The 20,955-nt window shown below is 39.7% G+C and overlaps 2 protein-coding genes across 2 annotated transcripts; one reads left to right on the top strand and one right to left on the bottom strand.

Moving 5' to 3' along the window:
- Positions 1–5,982: 5,982 nt before the first annotated feature.
- On the bottom strand, positions 5,983–14,258 carry frs3 (fibroblast growth factor receptor substrate 3). Its single transcript, XM_015958835.3, has 7 exons — positions 14,122–14,258; positions 13,545–13,670; positions 13,334–13,422; positions 11,689–11,875; positions 11,373–11,534; positions 7,514–7,635; positions 5,983–7,429 (listed from the first exon to the last, which is right to left on the bottom strand). The coding sequence occupies exons 3-7, from the start codon at positions 13,397–13,399 to the stop codon at positions 6,131–6,133; spliced, it is 1,836 nt and encodes a 611-aa protein (XP_015814321.1). The 5' UTR covers positions 13,400–13,422; positions 13,545–13,670; positions 14,122–14,258; the 3' UTR covers positions 5,983–6,130.
- A 2,183-nt stretch (positions 14,259–16,441) lies between these two features.
- On the top strand, positions 16,442–19,136 carry tspo (translocator protein). Its single transcript, XM_015958836.3, has 4 exons — positions 16,442–16,641; positions 17,782–17,957; positions 18,034–18,172; positions 18,279–19,136. The coding sequence occupies exons 2-4, from the start codon at positions 17,785–17,787 to the stop codon at positions 18,450–18,452; spliced, it is 486 nt and encodes a 161-aa protein (XP_015814322.1). The 5' UTR covers positions 16,442–16,641; positions 17,782–17,784; the 3' UTR covers positions 18,453–19,136.
- The last annotated feature ends 1,819 nt before the right edge of the window (positions 19,137–20,955 follow it).

Here is a 20,955-nt window from a genome sequence, read left to right as displayed (position 1 = left end):
AAAGGCTACCTGTTTGATACAATCCCTCAACTATGACCTTTGAACTAGAATAAATCAATTCAACTTTATACATAATAATAGCATTTTAATGCATTTAGAAAAAATTTTGACAATTTCAAATCAAATATGGTTAAAAAATTACAGAAAATAAAACTCTGGTCAGTGCTGGTCAGAGATGAGTTGCGATATTTTTAGAAGATGGAATACCGATTCCGACAAACGGCTCTTGGTTGAATGGCTTCCTTCAAAGAGCCGCAAGTCCTACCACTCATAAATAGCCAATGCAATTTGCCCTGAAGTAGGGCTGGACGACACGGCCTGAAATTAATATCATTTAAACAATTGCCCCTCGGGATGATTAAAGTTTTTTTTTATTGAATTGAATTTGAATTGATATATTGCGGATTTCACCTCAATAACGATTATTAGACGATAACTACAGGAATGCGCAGAAACAAGGGTTGTCCACTAGATCGGGATGTTGCACGTATTACGTTGAGTCACATTTTTACGCGACTCAAGGTGGTCCAGCTTCTTAAAGGGACATGAACGTTGCCAACCTACACACATCTTTTCATTGTTTTATTATCAAATTTATTGACATGGGCAAAATGATCCCAATAAGAGTCAGAAATTTCGATAACAATAAATTTTCGATTTATTGCCCAGCCCTACCCTGAAGGGAAACATTTTAGTTCCACCAAAAGGCCCAAACATCTGATTTGAAATAACAATTCATTAAATGTAAACATAGGTTGTTTCATTTTCCCCGATTCTATTTGTTTCTTCAAACATGTAAAGTTTTTGCTTCCAAAGGCCAGAAAAAAAGATTTGCGCCTGCATCCCTGAAGGGACATAAGCTCATATTGCACAGACAAGAGATTGAGAGGTGCCCGTTTAAAACTCCCAGCAAGATGAAGAACAAAACTGTTATAAATTAAAGAACACATTTAAATCAGCAATTGGCACATTTTTTTAAACATCCTCCCCAAACTTCAAACCTTCACCACACATAGATTTTTTGCCCTGCCCTCATAAGTAGCAATTAAAATATTTAACCAGTTTTAATATGCAAGGCACAGTGAAAAAATTCTCTAAATATACTAGATGCGGTAAACACAGAGCAAGCCCTTGGTGGGTTTTTATATCTTTTGGTTTGAACCACTCCTTCAGTGAAGGAGAAGTTAATGACCGGAGTTGTTATCGGGACTTGTGGCTACTTGCAGGTCACATCTCAGCTGAAATAATCACAACCTCATCAACACCTGTGTGAAATGGGCCTCGAGCATAAACACTGAATCAATTCATCGAGTCACAATGCGGTTCGTCTCAGCTCAGGTGGGATGAGATCACAAAGCTGCTGAGGAACTGAGTGGTCCAGCTATTTAATGTTTGTTTATTCTGATTATAAGTCAGTAAACACAGGAGAAGCTGGTAAAAAACTGGCCTGGTAGCGTGAGGTCACTGCTCATTAAAACCACTCTTAAATCACTTTAAAGACACATGTCACTACTCAATGATTCCTTTTAGATACATCAACACTTCTTCAAAAGATAGAACAAAATCTCATTCAAGCATTGTCGATGGCTATTATGGCACTGCTGATGACAATTTAAGATCAAGAGAACTGGCATTTTTATTTTCTTGATCTCCATGAGAGTTCAAAAATAAACATCTGTAAAAGTAGGATTCACAGGTGAATTAATACATCACAGCTCTATATTTTACCATTTCACATATTGGTCCACGTTTATATCAACAAGAGGGTTCTCCTGTTATTGCAAACATGTAAACAATCCTCCATCATATAGGTGGCGACGGTTAGCTGCAAGATGACCTTTTCTTAAAGAAGACTTTTCAAAATGTATGATACTAAAGATATTTGATTTTTCAAGGCATTTTATGTAATTTTGAGACTGATTCACACTAAACTTTTGAAAGTTCAACATTTGTTCATTAAATGCAACTAAATGATAGCTACAGTAAAGTCTAAGCCTTTAACTAATTGGACTCTTAAAGAATTTTCCAAATTGTCTCCAAATATGAAACCAGAATATCTTCATGTATTTGTAGTTTGGGCCTGCTAGTTAGATTTTCTTATATTATTTTAAACTTGTATTTTATGTTAAAAATTCTGGATTTCTGCAGTTTGACTATTTGACTACCATCTGTATTTCAGCGATGAGTTCAAGAAAAGCCAGTTTTCAATTCCTTAGACATCTAAAAGTTTATTATATATTTCACCCCCACAGTGAAATTCTGTCCTAATTTTCTAATTATCTCAATAAGGATATTTGAAACATTAAGTTAAACATATTATATTAACAAAGAGTATTTTTCAACATGAAACTAAGTTTTTGCAGGTTTTCAATCAAGAATTTGTTTTGAAATGGGAATTTTTTTAATCAAATCAACATTGTAGAACCTGTAGGGATTTTTTTGTGAATAATTAAAGTGGTACTTTACTCATAGTTTTAATACATTTTGCAGTGGTCTGTAGTAGGTATTAATGCTTTGTAAGTTACTGCGGGTAAAGCTCCGGTGCGCCTGTTTCAGTAACTAGAAGTGAGCTAGGTCAAAGCGGAGCTGAACACTGCAGGAGATCTTTTTTTGAAGTCCTAATTCCTGAAATTTGGACATCTCGTCTTGAATTGGCCAACAGCAACATGATTCTACCACTAACTGATTTCTCTACAACACTGATGTTCTATCTCCACAAATAACACAAGCCTGAAGGAGTTGCTAATGCTAATGGTTAGCTTTTAGTTGAGATGTTGTCTGCTGTTTCCTGGATGCTAAACCAACAACAGCCTTCCCCGTCGTGAGTCAAGATGGGTGAGTCCATGAATAAGTGACAGTGTGATGTAGATCTGTCAAGATTTTCAAATCCTAGAGTTTCCCCAACTGTTTTCTATCAGAAGCTAAATCAGGAGATAGGTGTAGGAGACTATTTTCATGCTCAAACTGCATGATAGTCAGAGTGACGGATTATAATTAGAAATAATAAAAATATATATTTTTAAGTGAAGTACCACTTTAAAGTACCACTTTAAATAAAACCCAACCCTTCACCTAGAAACTGTGAATCAGCATTTTTGCCACATGAATGGTTCATTTAAAAGTGAAAAGGATCAACTTGAGCTAAACGCCACGTCTGCATCTGGAGGCTAACTCGGCAGAGAACCTTAATCAACTGTTCCTCCTTGGCTGGCTACAAACATCAACGTGAGTGCTGAGTAAATGAATCATGAACTACTTTAATTCTCCAAACGAATTAAAGGTGAAGAAAAAAATCTCAATGGAGCAAAATTTGAATCAATTGAAACATCATCTGAAATGTTCCCACACTTCTGCCACTGAGAAAGTAAAAGGAGAAGACGACAGCCATACTATCTCTAACAACATGATAAAAAGTCTGACATCACATTGTTTTTCATTTTAACAAGAACCTGTGGCTTCCTGGGGCTACTCTTGGTATATACAATTAGCAGCAAAAATACCACCTAAACCAGGATAATCAAACTGAAAGATTATAGTTTTTTTACATTTCCCTTCACAATGGCAAGAAATGTAGATGAGGTGGAATGTGCAGTTTCTTATTTAGTTTGTATTACTCTTAAAAAGTAGTTTATTTGTAATGTTTTCTACTTTAAGTTAGTCCCTCCCACTCCATCTTGTGCCATTCCTCCCCACCCACCCCTCTCGCAAAAAAATGAAGATAAAAATAAAAAAAAACATATGGCACATTTAAATTTTATTCATCCTTCTGTTAGCAATTAGATTTTGGCACTTAAAATACAAATCTGATCTATTTTGTTTTCCAAAAATATATAATTAAGCACGAGAATAACAGTAAAACACCAATGTCCAGTGATGATTTGAGGTGAAATTTTGGTCTCCATGTTACCAACTAGACTACAAAACGCTGGTCATCGTATGGAGGAAATTTCAACTAAAACACTCTTCTTCAAAGATAATGAATAAATAAATATGAAATAAATAAATAAATATATATCTTAATGAGAAAAGCTCATATAAATTCATCTTGTGATGTCATGCCCTAAAGAGAGTTCAGATCTTTTGAAGCAATTTGGAGTTTTCCCCCTTCCAGGAATTACGATGGTTTAGAAATTCGTAAGAGAGATAATCTTACACTGTGCTGTGATAGAAAGTAGGCAGTACGTTTTTTTTTTGTTTTTTGCTAAGTCCACCTTCATCCTGTAGAGCCCCAATAAATTAAGTGCCGCTCAGCATTAGCCAATAGCGTGAGACATACATGTCAGTCACAGAGCATGCACGTGTTTGTGGAAGTACCTAGACTGATACAGAGTTGGTCACATTTCCTATAAAAATGTTAATATTTTCTAAATAATAAATGAAAATAAATAACGTGTGAATAATAATTGTAAAATAATGTGTTTTTGCTCTAATGGCCGACTAAAAGTGTGCATTCACAAACGAGAGGCGTTGCTTCCAGCTGTAGTCACGGAAGTAGGAAGAGGGGCTTAAGGTTTAATACACTTTCTGCCACTAGATGGCGACCTGTGGAAAAAAAAGGCTGTGGATACAAGATTACATACAATCAATATCCCACCTACCATAGATAACTAGAGGTAGACCGATATTTACCATTTTTTAATACATCGGCCAATATTTGTCCTTAGTAAAGCTGGTTTAGAGTCAGGCACATCCTCGGGCAGCCTGGTGCTGTTGCACAATTTAATTTGCATGTAGTTTTACGTTCACTAAGAACATCTGCATAGGAAATACACTAAATTAACTTTATTTAGGTGTCTGACGTTAACACTGAGCAATGCACAAAGTTAAAATTTAACATTTAGGTTCATTCAGAGTTCAAAAACTGATTCAGCTCCAGAGATTGTGACATTTTAGCATGAAAATAAGGAGGAAATGTCTAGATACTGGCCATTAAAATCGGCAGCATAAATCGGCCATCGACTGCGTACGTCTCCTAAATATTGACATTGGTATCGGCAATAGAAAAATCAATATCCGTTGATCTCTACTCTGAACAATCTCAAATTGGAGAAATGGTTTTGCTTTTACCAAGCTGGCACAAATGGAGCTTAGGTTGAATATTAATATGGGCTTCAAATAGTCTGAACTCTCTCTTTAATGTCACTATCTGCAGTTATCTTCCATAAGATCATTTCTATCACTTTTTTCTACAAAAAAGAAGATTTGGCCCCGTGTTTTTTTTTCCCATGATAAAAAAAAAAAAAAGAGTCATCCTGTGACTCCAGCGGTGTAGGAGTGATGACGAAGTGGCCCGGTGTCCAAAAGTGCAACGTGACAAGCATGAATCTACATCCTCGCAGGTCTGGGGTGATCTGTAAGGAGGTGATAAAATGCTATGATTCTCAGTTTCTACATGTTGACGGAACACATCCAAAGCAAATTTTATCCACATGTTCTACCTTTTGTTTTTTAACACAGTTAAGGAAAATACTCCAAAGATCTCAAACTGTTAAATTCACTTAATCTCATTTTTCTTCCCTCAAACTCAGATCAGATCCAATAATGCAATTCGATACAATTCCATTGGATTGTGTGCAAAATGCTCTTTAGGTATACAGTAACAAATATACAAGCCACAACATTAGACTTAAGTGCTTGTGATGAGGTATGAACACTGGCCTTTTACCTGGGAGGAATCGTTAACGTTCTTTCACACCAACAGCTACGCATCTGCAATGAGGAATGCATCTCTAACGTTTGAAGTTAGAAAACAAAATATGAATGGGTGTAAACTTCTAATACCACATGGCGATGATTGCTTTCACTAACAAAACAAAAACAAAGGTGTTTCCTCTCCGTTGGATCAGCGTCCAGCATCAAGTGTCATAAACAATGAAACTTAATGCTGTCAAGAGAGTTCACACCAAACACCCGATCAGCAAAAACTAAAAAACAAACAAAAAGGAAAATCCCGGCAAATTCCCCTTGGAGATTTCTCATTTAAATTCCTCTGCCCAAATCGTTTCCAATTAGGTACCTGTAGCGTTTAGTCGGGCTGACGGTTGAGTGGATGGAGGAAGGTGGAGGATCCAGTGTGCTAACATGAGGATTAGCCTTCACCCATCTTCGTCGTGCCCCTTTCAGTTTGAATCTACAGAGGCAGGTCTGTGCTGTTGTGGCGAGTCTTTCTGGAAGTTCCATCGTCCCTGGGCAGCGCTTTCTGCAGGTTGGACATAGCGGCCGTCTTCTTCAGGTCGATGACAGCGTAGCATTCGCTGCGTCGGGGTGCCTGTGGGCCACACTTTTTGGGTGGCAGGCGCTGGTGCTGTGGCTGGGCACCCCCGCTGCTGAGGGCTTGGCGCGTAGGTTCCCCCTCCAGATCCACCTGGATGTAATTCAGCTGCCGTGACGGAGGCATGAGGCCGTGATCGCAGCCTGCGACCCCTGAACGCGATCGTCTGCGGAAATCAAAGCTAAATATTCGCCCCCCACTGTCCGGTCGACACTGCCGCGGGTGAGGGGGGCAGGCGTGTCGATGTCGGGGGGGCTGGACCTGCTCTGTGTTCACATAGTTCTGAAGGGCATCCCGGTGAATACCCCGGCTGTCCTGGTGGTACCCGTTAGGGGTCCCTGGGCCTTCTGAAAACTCATATTCATCAAAGTCTTCCTCTTCTTCTTCATAGTCATCCTCATCCTGGTCTTCATCATCCTCCTCCTGCTCGTCATCCCGATGCAAAGCGCTGTACTCCCACACGGGCGGCAGAGAGGGCAAGTTCTCGTAGTTCAGAAGAGTGGTCCGACGATGACCTCCACCCATGCCCCTTTCGCAGGCGTAGCCCTGCGGGGGAAGAGACGTGGGGCCGTGGGCGTGGGCGTGCAGGAGGGAGTGTGAGTGACTGTCCCCAGTGCTGCTGCTGCTGCTTGAACCCACCGACTGCGACACGCTGCTGGGGCTCAGCCGCTGCTTCCGGCTGCACCGCAGGCCGTTGATGTTCTCATAGGTGAGTTCGCCGCTCTGGCAGCTGTCCGACTGCTCGTGGCTCGGGTGCCGATGCAGATGGTGATGGAAATGGTGATAGGAGTGAGAGTTGCACAGGTGCATAGAGGGCTCGTCTCCCTCCGTCTCTGAGCCTGTTGCACCCTCTGCTGGCTGAAGATTGTGAGGATTGTGCCCATGCCTCTCCCTCTCCAGCAGATGGCGTTGTGCTGGAGTGGGGCCCAGCATGAATTTCACTTCCTGTGAGGATGGCTGTAGGAACACCTGAGGATCTTGACGCTCCTCAAGCGGACAGCATCGCAGGCTAGACTGAGGATTCCCTTGGCCGCCGACAGGCATGGCTCCCCGTGTTGTTTCAGGCAAAGTGCTGGGCCGCACCTCCGGCAGAGAGTGCACACAGTGACGCATGGACAGGTCCCCCTCCATACTCACAGTATTTACATAGGTGTGAGTCTGTTAGGACAAATAGAGACAGTTTCTCAAGCTGTGGTCCTCCACAGAAACAGAAAAATAAAAAGGGACATAAAAAGCTCTCACCTGGTCTTCCAAACCCATGAGGCTGTGCCCATGATCATCAGAAAGAGACTGCTGGGAGGGATCACCTCTGATTGGATAACCTGGGTATCCGTTGGGAAAAGACTGGACAGGAAAGGCTGGAGCTGAAGAGATGATGCACAAACACAGCAAGAGGGATCAGAATTTTATCAATTGTGGATCCCAGTCAGTTGAAATCCATCTTCACTCCTAAATGACCACCTCATTAAGATGAAAAACAATTACAACTTGGAAAATTACTGAAGACATTTTAAAAGGGACCTGGACGCTGGGACAGGATAGCGGCAATGAGTTATAGAGGCCCAAAATTATGTTTTTTTGGGTTGACGTTGGAGTGATCATCCCAAAATCATGACCTACCACACTTCCCACAGCCAAGCCAGTCATCTTGATGTATCATTTGTGTGGGTGCATGCTCCAAATTGAGAGATTATTTCCTCCGGCCTAAGATGCTGCTAACGAAATACTTGGGGCCCCGTCTCTGTCCGAAATTGAGAAAAATTTCTCAAATTAAGTATTTTTTTTACTTATAATACCGCCATGGTAAAACAAAAAACGTAGAGAAACAATGGCATACTTCCCACGGATGAGCCCCTCATTTTTATGTATAATTTGTGGGCGTGCACTCTGCCGTTCGAGCTGCATTAATGTCCACGGAAGAAGGAGAATAAAGAGAACAAATCCTCCGGTGAATAACAATAACGGCTTTGCTGGAAGAGCAGCAGGTCCCTTAATTAGTTCCTAAATGATCTAACTAGTCTGGTTTTATATGACAGGCCCAAAAAACATCACAATCAACTAAACTAAGAAAAGAAACAGTAGAAAAAAATTGTTTCCAACAAACCGCTCTCAGATAGGGCAACTCTGTGCTGACCACACACACACACACACACACACACACACACACACACACACACACACACACACACACACACACACACACACACACACACACACACACACACACACACACACACACACACACACACACACACACACACCACAAATTGATAAAATTAGTGTTTCATCAATCCAAACTAAGGAATTTCTAGTATTTTCAATATTAAAGCACTAAAGAAAACCAGGAGTCAGAGGATGTCTGATTTAACGTGTAAACTGGCAGGATGTCATTTACTTCCACCACTTGGGGGCAGTAGAGTGTGTTAGTCAGTTTTGGAAACCTTTTAACAAACTGTCTACACTTGGGAGTCAGCTGCCTTGAGTACTATTAATCCAACGTGTGACTTAATTTCTATTTTCACCATTTTAAGGAGGAAAATATTTGGCTCTTTATCAGTAAATGTCCTACAAACAAAAATTACTGGCTAATGCAAATTCATCTAGCTTGTAAGTCCATCAAAATCTGTGAATAAAACATTTGTTGCTCCATTAATTGATATTATGAACTTTGTAAAACTACAATCCTGAATTAAACACAGCATATTACAAACACGTTTACTCTTTCTGTTATAACGGCACTTTGTTTTGGCTCCTGTAGTGTTGCTCGGTCAGTGAGCAGAAAACTACAAGTAACTGTCATTTGGAGGGAACTTTAAACTTTTGTTCCACTTATTTGTTCAACTTTTCTGTTTACTGCAAAAACCTTAACATAACTTGTGAAGGAAATAATACTCATGCAGAACATTCTCCAAAAATCTAACTAGAAATCAAGATAAATGTAGGCAAAGAAAATGCAAATGTTTGACAGTGAAACAACAATAGTGATATTTAATCTAAATTTGTTGTGTTGTTAAGTCAGATTTGGGATTACATATTGTTTTTAATATTCGTGTCTAGTTTGACACCTAGCAGAACAAGGGTTGGGAGTAGGGTTTATAATTTTTCATACGTCGTCCTTGGTCGGTTCGCAGGCAGCTCGGAGCTGCTGCCAAATTTTCTTTAAATGTTAATTTTTTTCCCTGAAAAACAGCTTGATAAATACATGAAAAAAATGTTGTCATTCGACATTTCTTTATATTTCCTTGTTTTTAAAGTTTAATACTTGGTCTGTTATTTGATTTGTTTGATGAACTTTGGTGAAATGTTTGATTTTAATACGATGCACAAAATTAAGATTCAACAGTTGGATTAGGATTCAAAACCGGCTCTGGGTTCAGAAATGTGGTGCATCAGCTGCTTTCAGTGACGTAAACTGGAAACCATCTAGATATCGGACAAGAAAATTGGTATCAGTATCTGCAATTGTTTTGATAAGCTTCTGCAATGTCCGAAGATTTACTTCTTCTTTGCTGACAAAACCAGCATAGACCGGCATAGGTGTTACCAGAATATGTTGGATTTTGGTGCTGGTTTAGCTGATGCAAGATGGAATACTAGTCTAGCATCCCATCTCCAGAATCTAATGCAGGACCAGCACAAAACTCAACATATACTGGTGAAACCTAAGCTGTATTTTTCCAGCAGAGCATCCAGTGTTGCAGTAATGTCTCACCAAGATCTTGCATTGATGATGGTAGAGTCTGACCACTGCACAAAGCCTTCTCCAGCACATCTCAAAGATTCTCAATGGGGTTAAGGTCCGGACTCTGTGGTGGCCAATCTATGCGTGAAAATGATGTCTCATGCTCCCTGAACCACTCTTTCACTATATGAGTCTGAGTAATCCTGGAATATGCCCGTGCCATCAGAGAGGATGGAAAAACCTGGTCATTCAGGATATTCAGGTAGTCAGCTGTGCTCATTCTTGGAGCACATCCTGTTGCTGAACCTAGACCTGACCACCTGCAGCAATCCCAGATCATAGCACTGCCCCCACAGGCTTGTACAGTAGACACTAGGCATGATGGGTGCATCACTTCCTCTGCCTCTCTTCTTACCCTGATGCACCATCACTCTGGAACAGGGTCCGTCTGGACTCAGACCAGGTTTTAATAAAGCGTTGGACAGTTCTTAACCCAGTTTTAGTGGTTTCTGCATCTCCTTAAATGTTTTCTCTGCTTGATGCCAATGATCTGTCCCTTCTCCAACAGACTTAACACCTTTTCCACGACCACCAGATGTGTCTTTCCACATGGCTGTTAATGAAATGAAAAGCAGCTCATTGCACCAGTTTGGGTTAAATAACTTGTTGCCAGCTGAATGATAATCACCCATGCAGTAATTATCCAATAGGAGGCTCCTACCTGTTAGCTTAGTTATATCCAGGTGGTGACTTTTTCATCTATATTTAACCATAACTAACTTGGATTCATGTGTATCATTATTATTATTATTATTATTAGGCATTATTATTAGGGATGCATGATAAATCAGCATCAACAACAGTATCGGCTGATGTTAAACATATCACATATGCATCGGTTCGATTAGTAGAACTGAGCTGATATTAAAGACTGATGTTTATTTCCATCTTGTTGCTGTTTGTGTATCTGTTTCGGAAAGGGGGAGGGGTGGTGCAGGAAGTCTTTGGTCAAGTGACAGTGATGGTGATCATCTCAGAACCGTCAGTGTGTGTGTGTGTGTGTGTGTGTGTGTGTGTGTGTGTGTGTGTGTGTGTGTGTGTGTGTGTGTGTGTGTGTATATAAGTGTAATTACAAATAATAGTATTAGTAAATATCAGTTATCGGCCATAATGGAAATATTATCAGATATATTGCCCCAAACTTTTATTGTTGGTGCATCCCTGATTACTATTATTAATACTACCTAATGAAGTAGCTTCTGCTAAGCCTTCATCCTACTGTTTGCTGATGAGGATGCTAAATCATCCTCACGACTGAACAGGGCATTCTCACTTAAACCTGTGTCCAAAAACAACTCCTTCTGTTGCATTTCCAGCTGTAGCTGCTGCGTTTCTCTCAATGGGTTTTCTGTGACTCACTGTTGGGAGTCTGCGGTGTGCGAGACATTTCCATCTCTGGTGTATGACCACTGCGACTCATCATCATCGATTCCTCCACCACGTTGATGCTGTTACACTGCATCAGCTCCTGGAGAAGATTGAAGATCTCCTCCGCTCGGGAACACTTGAATGCAAAGATTCCTAGTGATTGAAATGCAAAAAATAGACAACATGAGAAGATAAACCAGATGTGCATCAAAGATCCTAAAGATCTGTTGCAAGAAGCACAGCGCGCTAAAAGTTGGACCCCGACCAGATGTTAAATAATCGGAGAAGCAGAGAAAATCCTGCCCACCCTGCCCCGTCTGACAGCGACGCCCGCTCTCAAAAGAAAACAGGTTGGAGTCGTATCCGTAGCGACGCAGGCAGAGGTATGGCCACCGGATGGCATCTCTCTTCCGTGTGTGGAGGATGAGCTCAGTTTGTGTGAGCTCCATAATCCCAGAGCCCAGCTCGTTGCCCTCATCATCCACATTGATGACCTGGAAAAAAAACAAGAAACAGAACTTTTTTAAGGCCTACTAAACGATAGATCAGTGTTAAATGGGACATTGTCATGTGTAAAGACAGATGTCTCTAGATTCCTTAAAGCATCATTGTTTAGATGATTCAAATGAATTGTTGAACAGTAAAAAAAAAAAATGTTCACACAGTTTTGCACAGACTTATTAACACCTTCACATCTTATCTGCTGAGAAGTTCCCACTCCATGGGTGCTCCTCTCAGATCTCTTTATAACAGTGAGCTGTAAAATGAACCTGATCATTTTCATGAGGCAACGATGCTTAGTTTTATTTTATAAAACTGGCTGACATCAAATATATAAGGAGTATAAATATATATCAATATATAATGACTATAAATGTTGGAAAAAATGGTTTAGAATCACATTTGCTCCAAATCAGCTGATTATTGAAAACAGTTTTTCTTTTTACTTGGTGATCATGTTTCTTTTAATCTGTGGTGAGACAAGTAGGGGGTTATTGACCTTGGGTTTGAAGAGACTGTTGCAGATTAATAACTTTATATTTGGTGTGGATTATTGACCTTACATTTTATCAGATCAGTGTGTGTGTGTGTGTGTGTGTGTGTGTGTGTGTGTGTGTGTGTGTGTGTGTGTGTGTGTGTGTGTGTGTGTGTGTGTGTTACACTGTAGTGTAAAGCGCTTTGGAGTCCTTACTCTTGAGAGGGGCTATACAAGTGCGGGTCATTTATCATTTAAGAGAGTACTGCAGATTATTCATCTTAAATCTGATTAGATAGTTGCAGATTATTGACCTTACATTCCATGATAATATTGAACACTATTCACCCTAAATTTGGTGAGATGGTTGCAAATTAGTCACCTCAAATTAGATGAAATTGTTGACAATTTTTTATCTTAAATTTGGAGGGATCGTTGCAGAGTCTGCACCTTAAATTTCATTAGATTGTTGCAGATTATTTTCCATAGATTTAGTGAGAGGGTCACAGATTATTCGCCTAAAATATTTTGAGTTTGTTGCAGATTATTCACCTTACATTTGGTGTGATTGTTGCAGCTTATTTGTCTTAAATTTAGGGAACAGGTCACAAATTTTTCATCTTAAATTTAGTCAATTTATTGCAGATTATGCACCTTAAATCTGAATACATTGATACAGATTTTTCATGTTAAATTTGGTAAAATTGCTGTAGATTATTCACTTTAAATTTGGTGAGATTATTGCAGATTATTGACTTTAAATTTAGTAAAATGGTTGTGATTAAACTGTTACAGATTAGTCACCATGAATTATGGTGAGATTGTTGCAGATTGTTTGCCTTAAATTCAGTAAGTGGGTCGCAAATTTTTCACCTTAAATTTGGTGAAATTGTTGCATGTGAATCTCCTTAAATTTTGTGAGACATTTGCAGATTATAAACCTCATATATATTGAGACGGTCACAGATTAAATCACCTTAAACTTGGTAAGATGGTTGTCTCGGATGGGGTCTCTGTACAGACAGCTCCAGCAGCTCCCCATAGTTTCAGCAGACCAGCTGAAACCTGTTGAGAACAAAGTTCCCACACAGTTCTGCACAAAAACCCTCAATTGAAAGCTACATATGTACATACATGCAGCACGGACATAAACAACACTTCTAAACATTCACTCTGATACATCTTACTCAGTCCAGGCCATCAGTGTGAAGGGATTCACGCCTCAATCCCAGGATCGTCTGCTGGGCAGCAGCTTCATGAGCTGGTTCGTTTGCTGGACTGACATCTTCAGGGCAAGATGGACCATATGTTCCCTGAAACAGAAGACATGTCATTCATCTCAAACACAGCAAAAATTCATCAAACAGACACTTGAGCACCTTGGATCAGTAACGATAAAGTCTTTCATTCTGTTTCTGATTCCTGTAAAATAATCTAAATCACTGAAATATATTATATTTTAACTTTAAAGCATTCAACATTTAGATTTTTTTAAGCCATAATTACTACATTTACAAATTCTAAGCATCTTCGTTAGCCCAAATAGCTGAAGCAGATATTGAGAGGTCCCAGAATTGATACAAACCTCAAAGTTACCAGAATAAAAATTGAGCCGTATGTTTTGTGAGTCATTATAGATACACACACACATACGCATGCTTTTCCATCATAAACCATCATGTGTCTACACTGTGTTCCAGAAAAGACACAACTAGGGATTCTACTATGAATTTAGTTTGCAAATTTCCCTTTAAGGTGCATTACCTGGAGATGAAATCCATCCGAAACTGAAGTCAGGGTGAACATTTGAAGGAAACCTTCAAAACCCACAAAAATCTCAGATCTATAAAACGACTGGCTGCTGAGAAAGTACAGTGAGTTCCATGCAAAGTTACGGAGTGAAACCACGGCTCCTCCAGCTGTGAGGCCATCAGATCACAAACCCAAACAATCTGTCCAGTGTGGTCTTCATGGGACAACAAACCCAATGGTTTTTATCAGCACCAGCACCAGTGCATTTCTAGTGCGTTTGCGTGTGTGTGAGCGCTAACCCGGGCCTCCACATCTGACTGACTGGAGACACCCGGGCTCAGCAGCAAACTACAGCTGCTTTCTATACCAACGAGCAGGCTGGCGCGCTAAGCTACATCCACCCTGCAGCCGCGGACTGGCCGTGCTTTCTCCTCCTCTAAGGAGCAAATAACAGCTGGTATTTTTATTCCCTGCCAATTAGCCGACCCGACTCGGAACCCCCCTACAAACAGACCCAAAGCTGCATCTAAAGCCTAAACCAGCACACTGACTCCACGCTCCACACACACCACGACACGGTTCAATGACTTTTTGTTCCTATGGTGTGAGGCTACAGGCACACACGGTAGAGAAGAACGACAGCGACGGGTTGCTACTCACACGTCTGGCACGGATTTTTATTTATTTTTTTATGAGCCCTAATGCGAAACGAGCATTAAGGCTGCGGTAAATTGTCGGCGGCCGCTGCAGCTGCTGGTAGCGGGATGTGGCACAGGCAAGTCAGAGACTCCGGTAAATGATGCGCTGACAGCGGCAAAGATGTTATTTTTCTCCTTCCTCTTAACGCCCCCCCTCTCCCCACTGCAGCACGGGCCTCTGCCTGTATGACATTTCCCAAGCAGCAGCTGGGGTGAGAGTTCACAGCCAGACAACGAGGCAGAGAGGAGCGACAAGAAGGTAAGGAGCGCTGGAGGACCGCGGAGGAAAGGTGTGTCTGCCTGGCAGACACGGAGGAGGGGCGTAAAAACCCTCATGAGCTGGTGCGCCTCTGCCTACAATGAGATTCATTCTTCCTTACATTTACTTTTTTAAATACACGAATGTGCAAAAAAACTGAACCTTTTCCCGAGTTCCTCATGTTTTGCTCCAAGCAGTGTTTAACTTTTATACTAAAATAGAAGACTTTATTTATTTTTTCATTTGAGTTTATGAGTGAACTTTAACTTTGTACTTTTCTAAATCCAATTTTATTTGTCTTTTAAATTTACTTTTTTAATCTACCTTTATGTTTTTTCCTTGCACCTGGAAAGCACACTGAAATGTGTATGAAATGTGCTTTGTTAATAAAGCTGCCTTGCTTTTTAAGGGGTCATGATCATTTTTTCTTCAGGTTTTTTGAAAGTGATGCGGGCGTTGTACCGGATTGTCGTGGTGAAGAGAGAGCTGAGTCAGAAGGCAAAGCTCTCGATTTACCGGTCGATCGACGATCCTACCCTCAACTATGGTCATGAGCTTTGGGTAGTGACCGAAAGAACGAGATAGCGGTTACAAGCGGCCAAAATGAGTTTTCTCCGCAGAGTGGCTGGGCTCTCCGTTAGAGATAGGGTGAGAAGCACAGTCATCTGGGAGGGGCTCGGAGTAGATTCGCTGTTCCTCCACATCGAGAGGAGCCAGTTGAGGTGGCTCGGGCATCTGGTCAGAATGCCTCCTGGACACCTCCCTGGTGGTGGTTAAAAAATGTGTTAAGTAGTATTGCAAACTAATTATTTGCATTTTATCTTCAAGAAAACTTTAAACTGCCACATGCAGAACTGGATGTTAAGAGACAGATCTGCATCATGAAGTGCACTAGTTAAAACATTTCTTTACATTTCTATTGTTAGATTTGTCAAACTTGTGTTCTGACAAAAACTGTTTGAGGTGAAAAAGAGAGAGAAAGATGACCTATTGAGCCTACTTGTGGCTTGTGTTGTATTTGATCTTTAAAGTTAGCATATGAAAAAATCGAGACATATTTTAGCTTTAGTGGAAAACGGTGAAATTAACTCGTATTTACGTTTCAAACGACTTGCACGTGAGAGGCGGGAACTATCTTGAGCTTTGTGTAACCTTTGCTTTATGTCACGTTTCCGGTTGTTGCGAAATTACAAGGAAATTTCAAATGTTTCGACCGAGCAGCAAGCAGTTAGATGGCTAGTTGTATTGTTTGACTGTCGGACTGCTGCAGCGTGTTAATACCCAAAAGTGAGTGAATAATACTCTCAATTCTAACCTCCAAACGCCAGTCAAATTGTCTCTGCGTGACCAATCGATGGTTAGCACTCAGTGACGTCACGTAGTTTGGTTCTGGTTCAGACTGGGAGTGTCGGAGGAATGACCACTCCGATAAGACTGCCCTGCCCTTTAAAAAACTTATATCACCTCATTATCAGCATGCCAGAGAACCACTAAGTGTGTGAAGCTTTCGTTTCTTGAACTAAAGGTTTTAACGACTTTACTTGCGCTACGTGACGCAGACAGCTGAAAGGAAAGGTAAGAATGAAGCTACGTCCACTTGACCTTAGGCACACGCGAACCGAAAGTGTTAAGCTAACCCTTTTTCCGCAAAAAATTGATCTAACTCTTTTCTGTGTAATAAACTACTTTCTTGCGTTTAGTTTCCTCCAATGGCAATACATTTACACGTTAGCTAGCTGTTTTTCGTTCTGCCACAACAAGAACCTGTGACAAAATACCGAACTTTGCGTGGAGAGTTTAAAGTTCCTACAGTTATTTTGCATGTTAACGCCTCTTGGAATACAAACATGTTTACCGTGAAATAAACTCTTAGCAAAATGCGCACGTCTTTTAAATTCATGTTTGCACGTAGTGAGTCTAATAAACAATAGGAATACCTTTTTACCTTAAATAGATATTCTTGATTTTTACGACACAACCTGCAGCCCCGAAATGGATTATGGATTAAAGTAACATTTCATTGTTTAGTTCTTTTCTAATGTAGTTGAAGATTTGTTTTTACCTTTTTTTAGCTGCTAAGTTTCGGCTAACGCTGTAGCACTCGGAGCACATTAAATTAACATCCCTTTAAATGTTATTTGATAAACCAAAAAGATGAATAGGGCGCAGTCCTCAGATTATTTAATCTCGTCAGCAATCACGAGTTTCAAAATAAAAGCATACATAGCTCAAGACTCCTAAATTCAGACATTAAACTCATAAATGTTTAACACAATCTGCCCCAAGATTACCTAATGTATTACTTCATTTTTATTTTTGATATATTTCTGATTCAAAATTGTGTTTGAGAAACTTGGTAAACAATGAAGTAGCATTTTTGCTTTATATCTTCATTTTTTGCCACCAAAAAGGAAACATTTACACTAAAACAGAATTTAAAATGTTCAGAAATTCTCATGTATAATTTTGGGCAACACAAATGCTTTTTTTATCAACAGAGAATTGCTAAAATAAATATTAAAATTTTCAATTAGAAATAGCTTATTTACCTACACACATTTCTCAGAAAAAAAACCCGTTTTATAATGCATTATCTTGGATCTTTTTTTTAATGTCTGCATCTGTAACTCATCTGACAATGTTATTCACCAAAGTTCTTCATGTACAGAGAGATGAGGTTTAGTAGAATGATTAACCAACCTGCTCTCATCTCAGACCATGTGGCTGCCTCTGATTGGGATGACCGCCCTCCCACACATTGGAGGAATCTATGGGGGTTTCATTACACGCAAACAGGTGAAGACGTGGTACACCACCCTGAACAAACCCTCGTGGCGCCCCCCAAACGCAGCCTTTCCGGTGGTGTGGACATGTCTGTACACAGGGATGGGGTAAGAGCCACACGGACAGACTCCGACCACCTTTGTTCCTTAAGCTAATGGATTATTTTTGGACTCTGTCTTCCAGTTATGGTTCCTACCTGATCTGGAAAGAACTTGGAGGTTTCACTGAGGATGCACTGGTTCCACTGGGGCTGTATGGGCTGCAGTTGGCTCTGAACTGGGCATGGACTCCTATTTTCTTTGGAGCGCACAAGATAAAATGGGCAAGTTGAACCTTTTACATTTGATTAAGGATTGAGAAATGCAAAAAAAAAAAAGTTACTTTTGAGTGTTAATTTCCATTAGATGCCCTTTTTCTATTAAATGTAGGCAATGGTCGAGATTGTGTTCCTGACTGGGACTGTTGGAGCCACCATGGTGTCTTGGTATTCTATCAGCCGCACCGCCACTCTGCTCCTGGCCCCTTATCTGTCCTGGCTCTGCCTCGCCACCACCCTCAACTACTGCATATGGAGGGACAACCCTGAGACAAAAGAAGAGTAGTGGACATATCTGTGCTTCAGCTATTAAAACTCTGATTACAGTCAATATTCTGTTTATAAATCCTCGCTCAGAAGCTTTCCTATTTCTAGATTCAGCTGATATCAAAAGATCGGACCTATGATTGTTTGTGTTTTTGTTAGCTAATGCGACACAAGCGACTCAGAAATGACTTGTTTCTGTTGTTTTATTTTTTTTATTGTTAAAGCTAAAGGTGCAATAGGAGGTGGCTTTCTTGCTTTTCGAACAGCTACTTCTTTTGAAAACGTAGAAATCTAAGATCCAACCCTGGTCAGAGCAGCAGTTTGATGTAAGGAATATGAGCTGGTCCTTAAACATAGGACGTTCACAATGATTGACAAAAGATTTGATTTAGTGGTTGGCATCAGTATGTGAAGAGCACTTCAAGCAATATCAATTCAAATTCAAAAATACTTTATTAATCCCAGAGGGAAATTGATATAGCAAAAAACTCCAGAAAAAATCTCCTACCCCACCTTTAGCTACAAATTCACACATTAAATTTGCATAATTAACAGATTAGCGAATAATCATGTTTTGGGCGACATGTTGAAGTGAACATTCTTTTGTATTTGAGCTTTTTTAATGAAAAATCTCCCAGATGTGAATTTATTGTTCTTTTAATTATTATTCACATTTTTCACATTAAAAAAATTGACCACAAAACCTGAAAACATTTATTCTTGATAGGACTGACAGATCTATAATTTAATTCCTGTTTCACTTTTTAAAAAAATCTAGATTTATCAGATGTTTCAGTCATGAAGCAAAGTAATTAAATGTAGCAACTCAAATTTGAGTAAATATCTTAAACATGCCTTTGATCCTAATCTAGTGCAGAATTTTTGGAGGGCAACAACGAAACAACCCACCAGCCACCAGTAGTGCACAGGTCCTCCACCAGAGGGCACATCAAGTAGCATCTATTATGTATTTTAAAGCTTAAAATACTGTTTTTATGTGTCTTAATTACTCATCACTTAAACATACTAAAGATATTAAGTCATAATTCAATGTCTCTGCATTTTATGGCAAAATGTTTAAACTTCAGATCTTCACTCTGCTGAGAAGACAAGCTGAAGTAGATGCTCTCTGCTTCTGGAAGGACCACAGGCTGGGAGATCCGAGTGTGTCTGCAGCTTTTTCTTCAGGGGCCCTGAAGGGGTCAGCCAGTCCTCTCTGCATGATTCTGGCCAAAAACACAACTCTTCATCTTCCGTGGTGACGTTGCAGCCTTGTTGAAACACGGTGCATAACTCCAAGCCTCTGGAAAGGAGGATGCTACACCCTGATGTTTGAGCCACTTACAAACCTTTAATAAAATCTCTGAAATTATGACTTTCCTTTTGAACAAAATCACAAACTTGCATCATTTAACTCTGTTTTCTCACTCCACACAAAACTAAACAAGTGAAGAAAAAGTAATGGTTGTTCAAATACATCCAAGATACTGAATCGTGTAGCTTGTCTTTATATTTTGGTTTTAAATTATTTGACAATTCTATCATTTAAGTGATGATATTTACCTGTCAGCCATTTAAAAACATATCATGTTTCATTAAAATGAGACCGAAAATTACAAATGCACTTTGGTCTTAGTTCCACATAAACAGAAGCTCATGTTTACTTTGACTTCACATTTTCTGTTTTTGGTAAACAAAACAATAGAAAAGTTGCTAAACAACACGACAACTTTGTCAAACAAAAACGTTTTTAGATTCACATCAAGAGCAAAAGCACTAAGACACAGTTTTGCTTCATAACCAAATTGAAAAAGTTCATTTTTGCTAACGGTGAACTTAGAACTTGCAAATTAGCTAAACTGGGTGCCAGCACTACTCAATGTCTGAGCTGCTCTGGGTCCTGGCACTCATCCATGTAATTAATTCTGTCTTTTTCTTTTACCTGTAAATTATTATTTTATCTGTGTATATTTTTAATTTGTGCCCTCGTGTTTGTTGTTGTGCCATTTAATGCTAATTGTAAAGCACATTGAATTGCTTGTGTTTAAAATGTGCTAGATAACTAAAGCTGCCTTGCCTAAAGGGGACATATCACACCTAACTCACCTTTTGCATCCTTTTGTGCAGCCATCTCTGGTGTCAAAATATGGGAATCGGGAAGTAATTCCTGTTTTATTAAAATCACATTGTTGATAAATTTGGCAAATCAGAATTCGACACATTTGAGGGCTTTACCAAAATATATCTCAGAAGCCACTCCTTCCATCAGATACAAAGGTGGTTAACTCTGTGTAAATGAGACTATTTTAAAACTTAATGTGAAGCGAATGTTAAACATTAATAATCTTATTATAACGTGTATGAATATAGATGTTGATTAAAGCACAGATTATTCAAACATTTGATTTAGAAGAAGAAAATATCATTTCTATAGCACCTCTCAAGATAAAAATCACGAGGCGCTTCAGTTTATCATCATGTTCATTCAGCACATTTGATTATTTCAAATTATAAGTCACATA

Source organism: Nothobranchius furzeri, chromosome 3, assembly GCF_043380555.1.
Source record: "Nothobranchius furzeri strain GRZ-AD chromosome 3, NfurGRZ-RIMD1, whole genome shotgun sequence".
NCBI classification, from domain to species: Eukaryota; Metazoa; Chordata; class Actinopteri; order Cyprinodontiformes; family Nothobranchiidae; genus Nothobranchius; species Nothobranchius furzeri.
The sequence above is the reverse complement of the archived record's forward strand: the minus strand, read 5'-3'. Positions and strand labels throughout refer to the sequence as shown.

What these genes read in the sequence shown, in the direction of transcription:
- frs3 (XM_015958835.3), bottom strand. Translation starts at nt 13,399, where the DNA reads ATGGGGAGCTGCTGGAGCTGTCTGTACAGAGACCCCATCCGAGACAAC. An exon ending in ACCATCTTACCAAGTTTAAG is followed by an intron (nt 11,876 to 13,333) that starts GTGATTTAATCT and finishes TTTTTTTTCCAG; the next exon opens with GTCATCAATGTGGATGATGA. An exon ending in TCATGGGTTTGGAAGACCAG is followed by an intron (nt 7,430 to 7,513) that starts GTGAGAGCTTTT and finishes TTGTCCTAACAG; the next exon opens with ACTCACACCTATGTAAATAC.
- tspo (XM_015958836.3), top strand. Translation starts at nt 17,785, where the DNA reads ATGTGGCTGCCTCTGATTGGGATGACCGCCCTCCCACACATTGGAGGA. An exon ending in TGTCTGTACACAGGGATGGG is followed by an intron (nt 17,958 to 18,033) that starts GTAAGAGCCACA and finishes TCTGTCTTCCAG; the next exon opens with TTATGGTTCCTACCTGATCT. An exon ending in GAGCGCACAAGATAAAATGG is followed by an intron (nt 18,173 to 18,278) that starts GCAAGTTGAACC and finishes TATTAAATGTAG; the next exon opens with GCAATGGTCGAGATTGTGTT.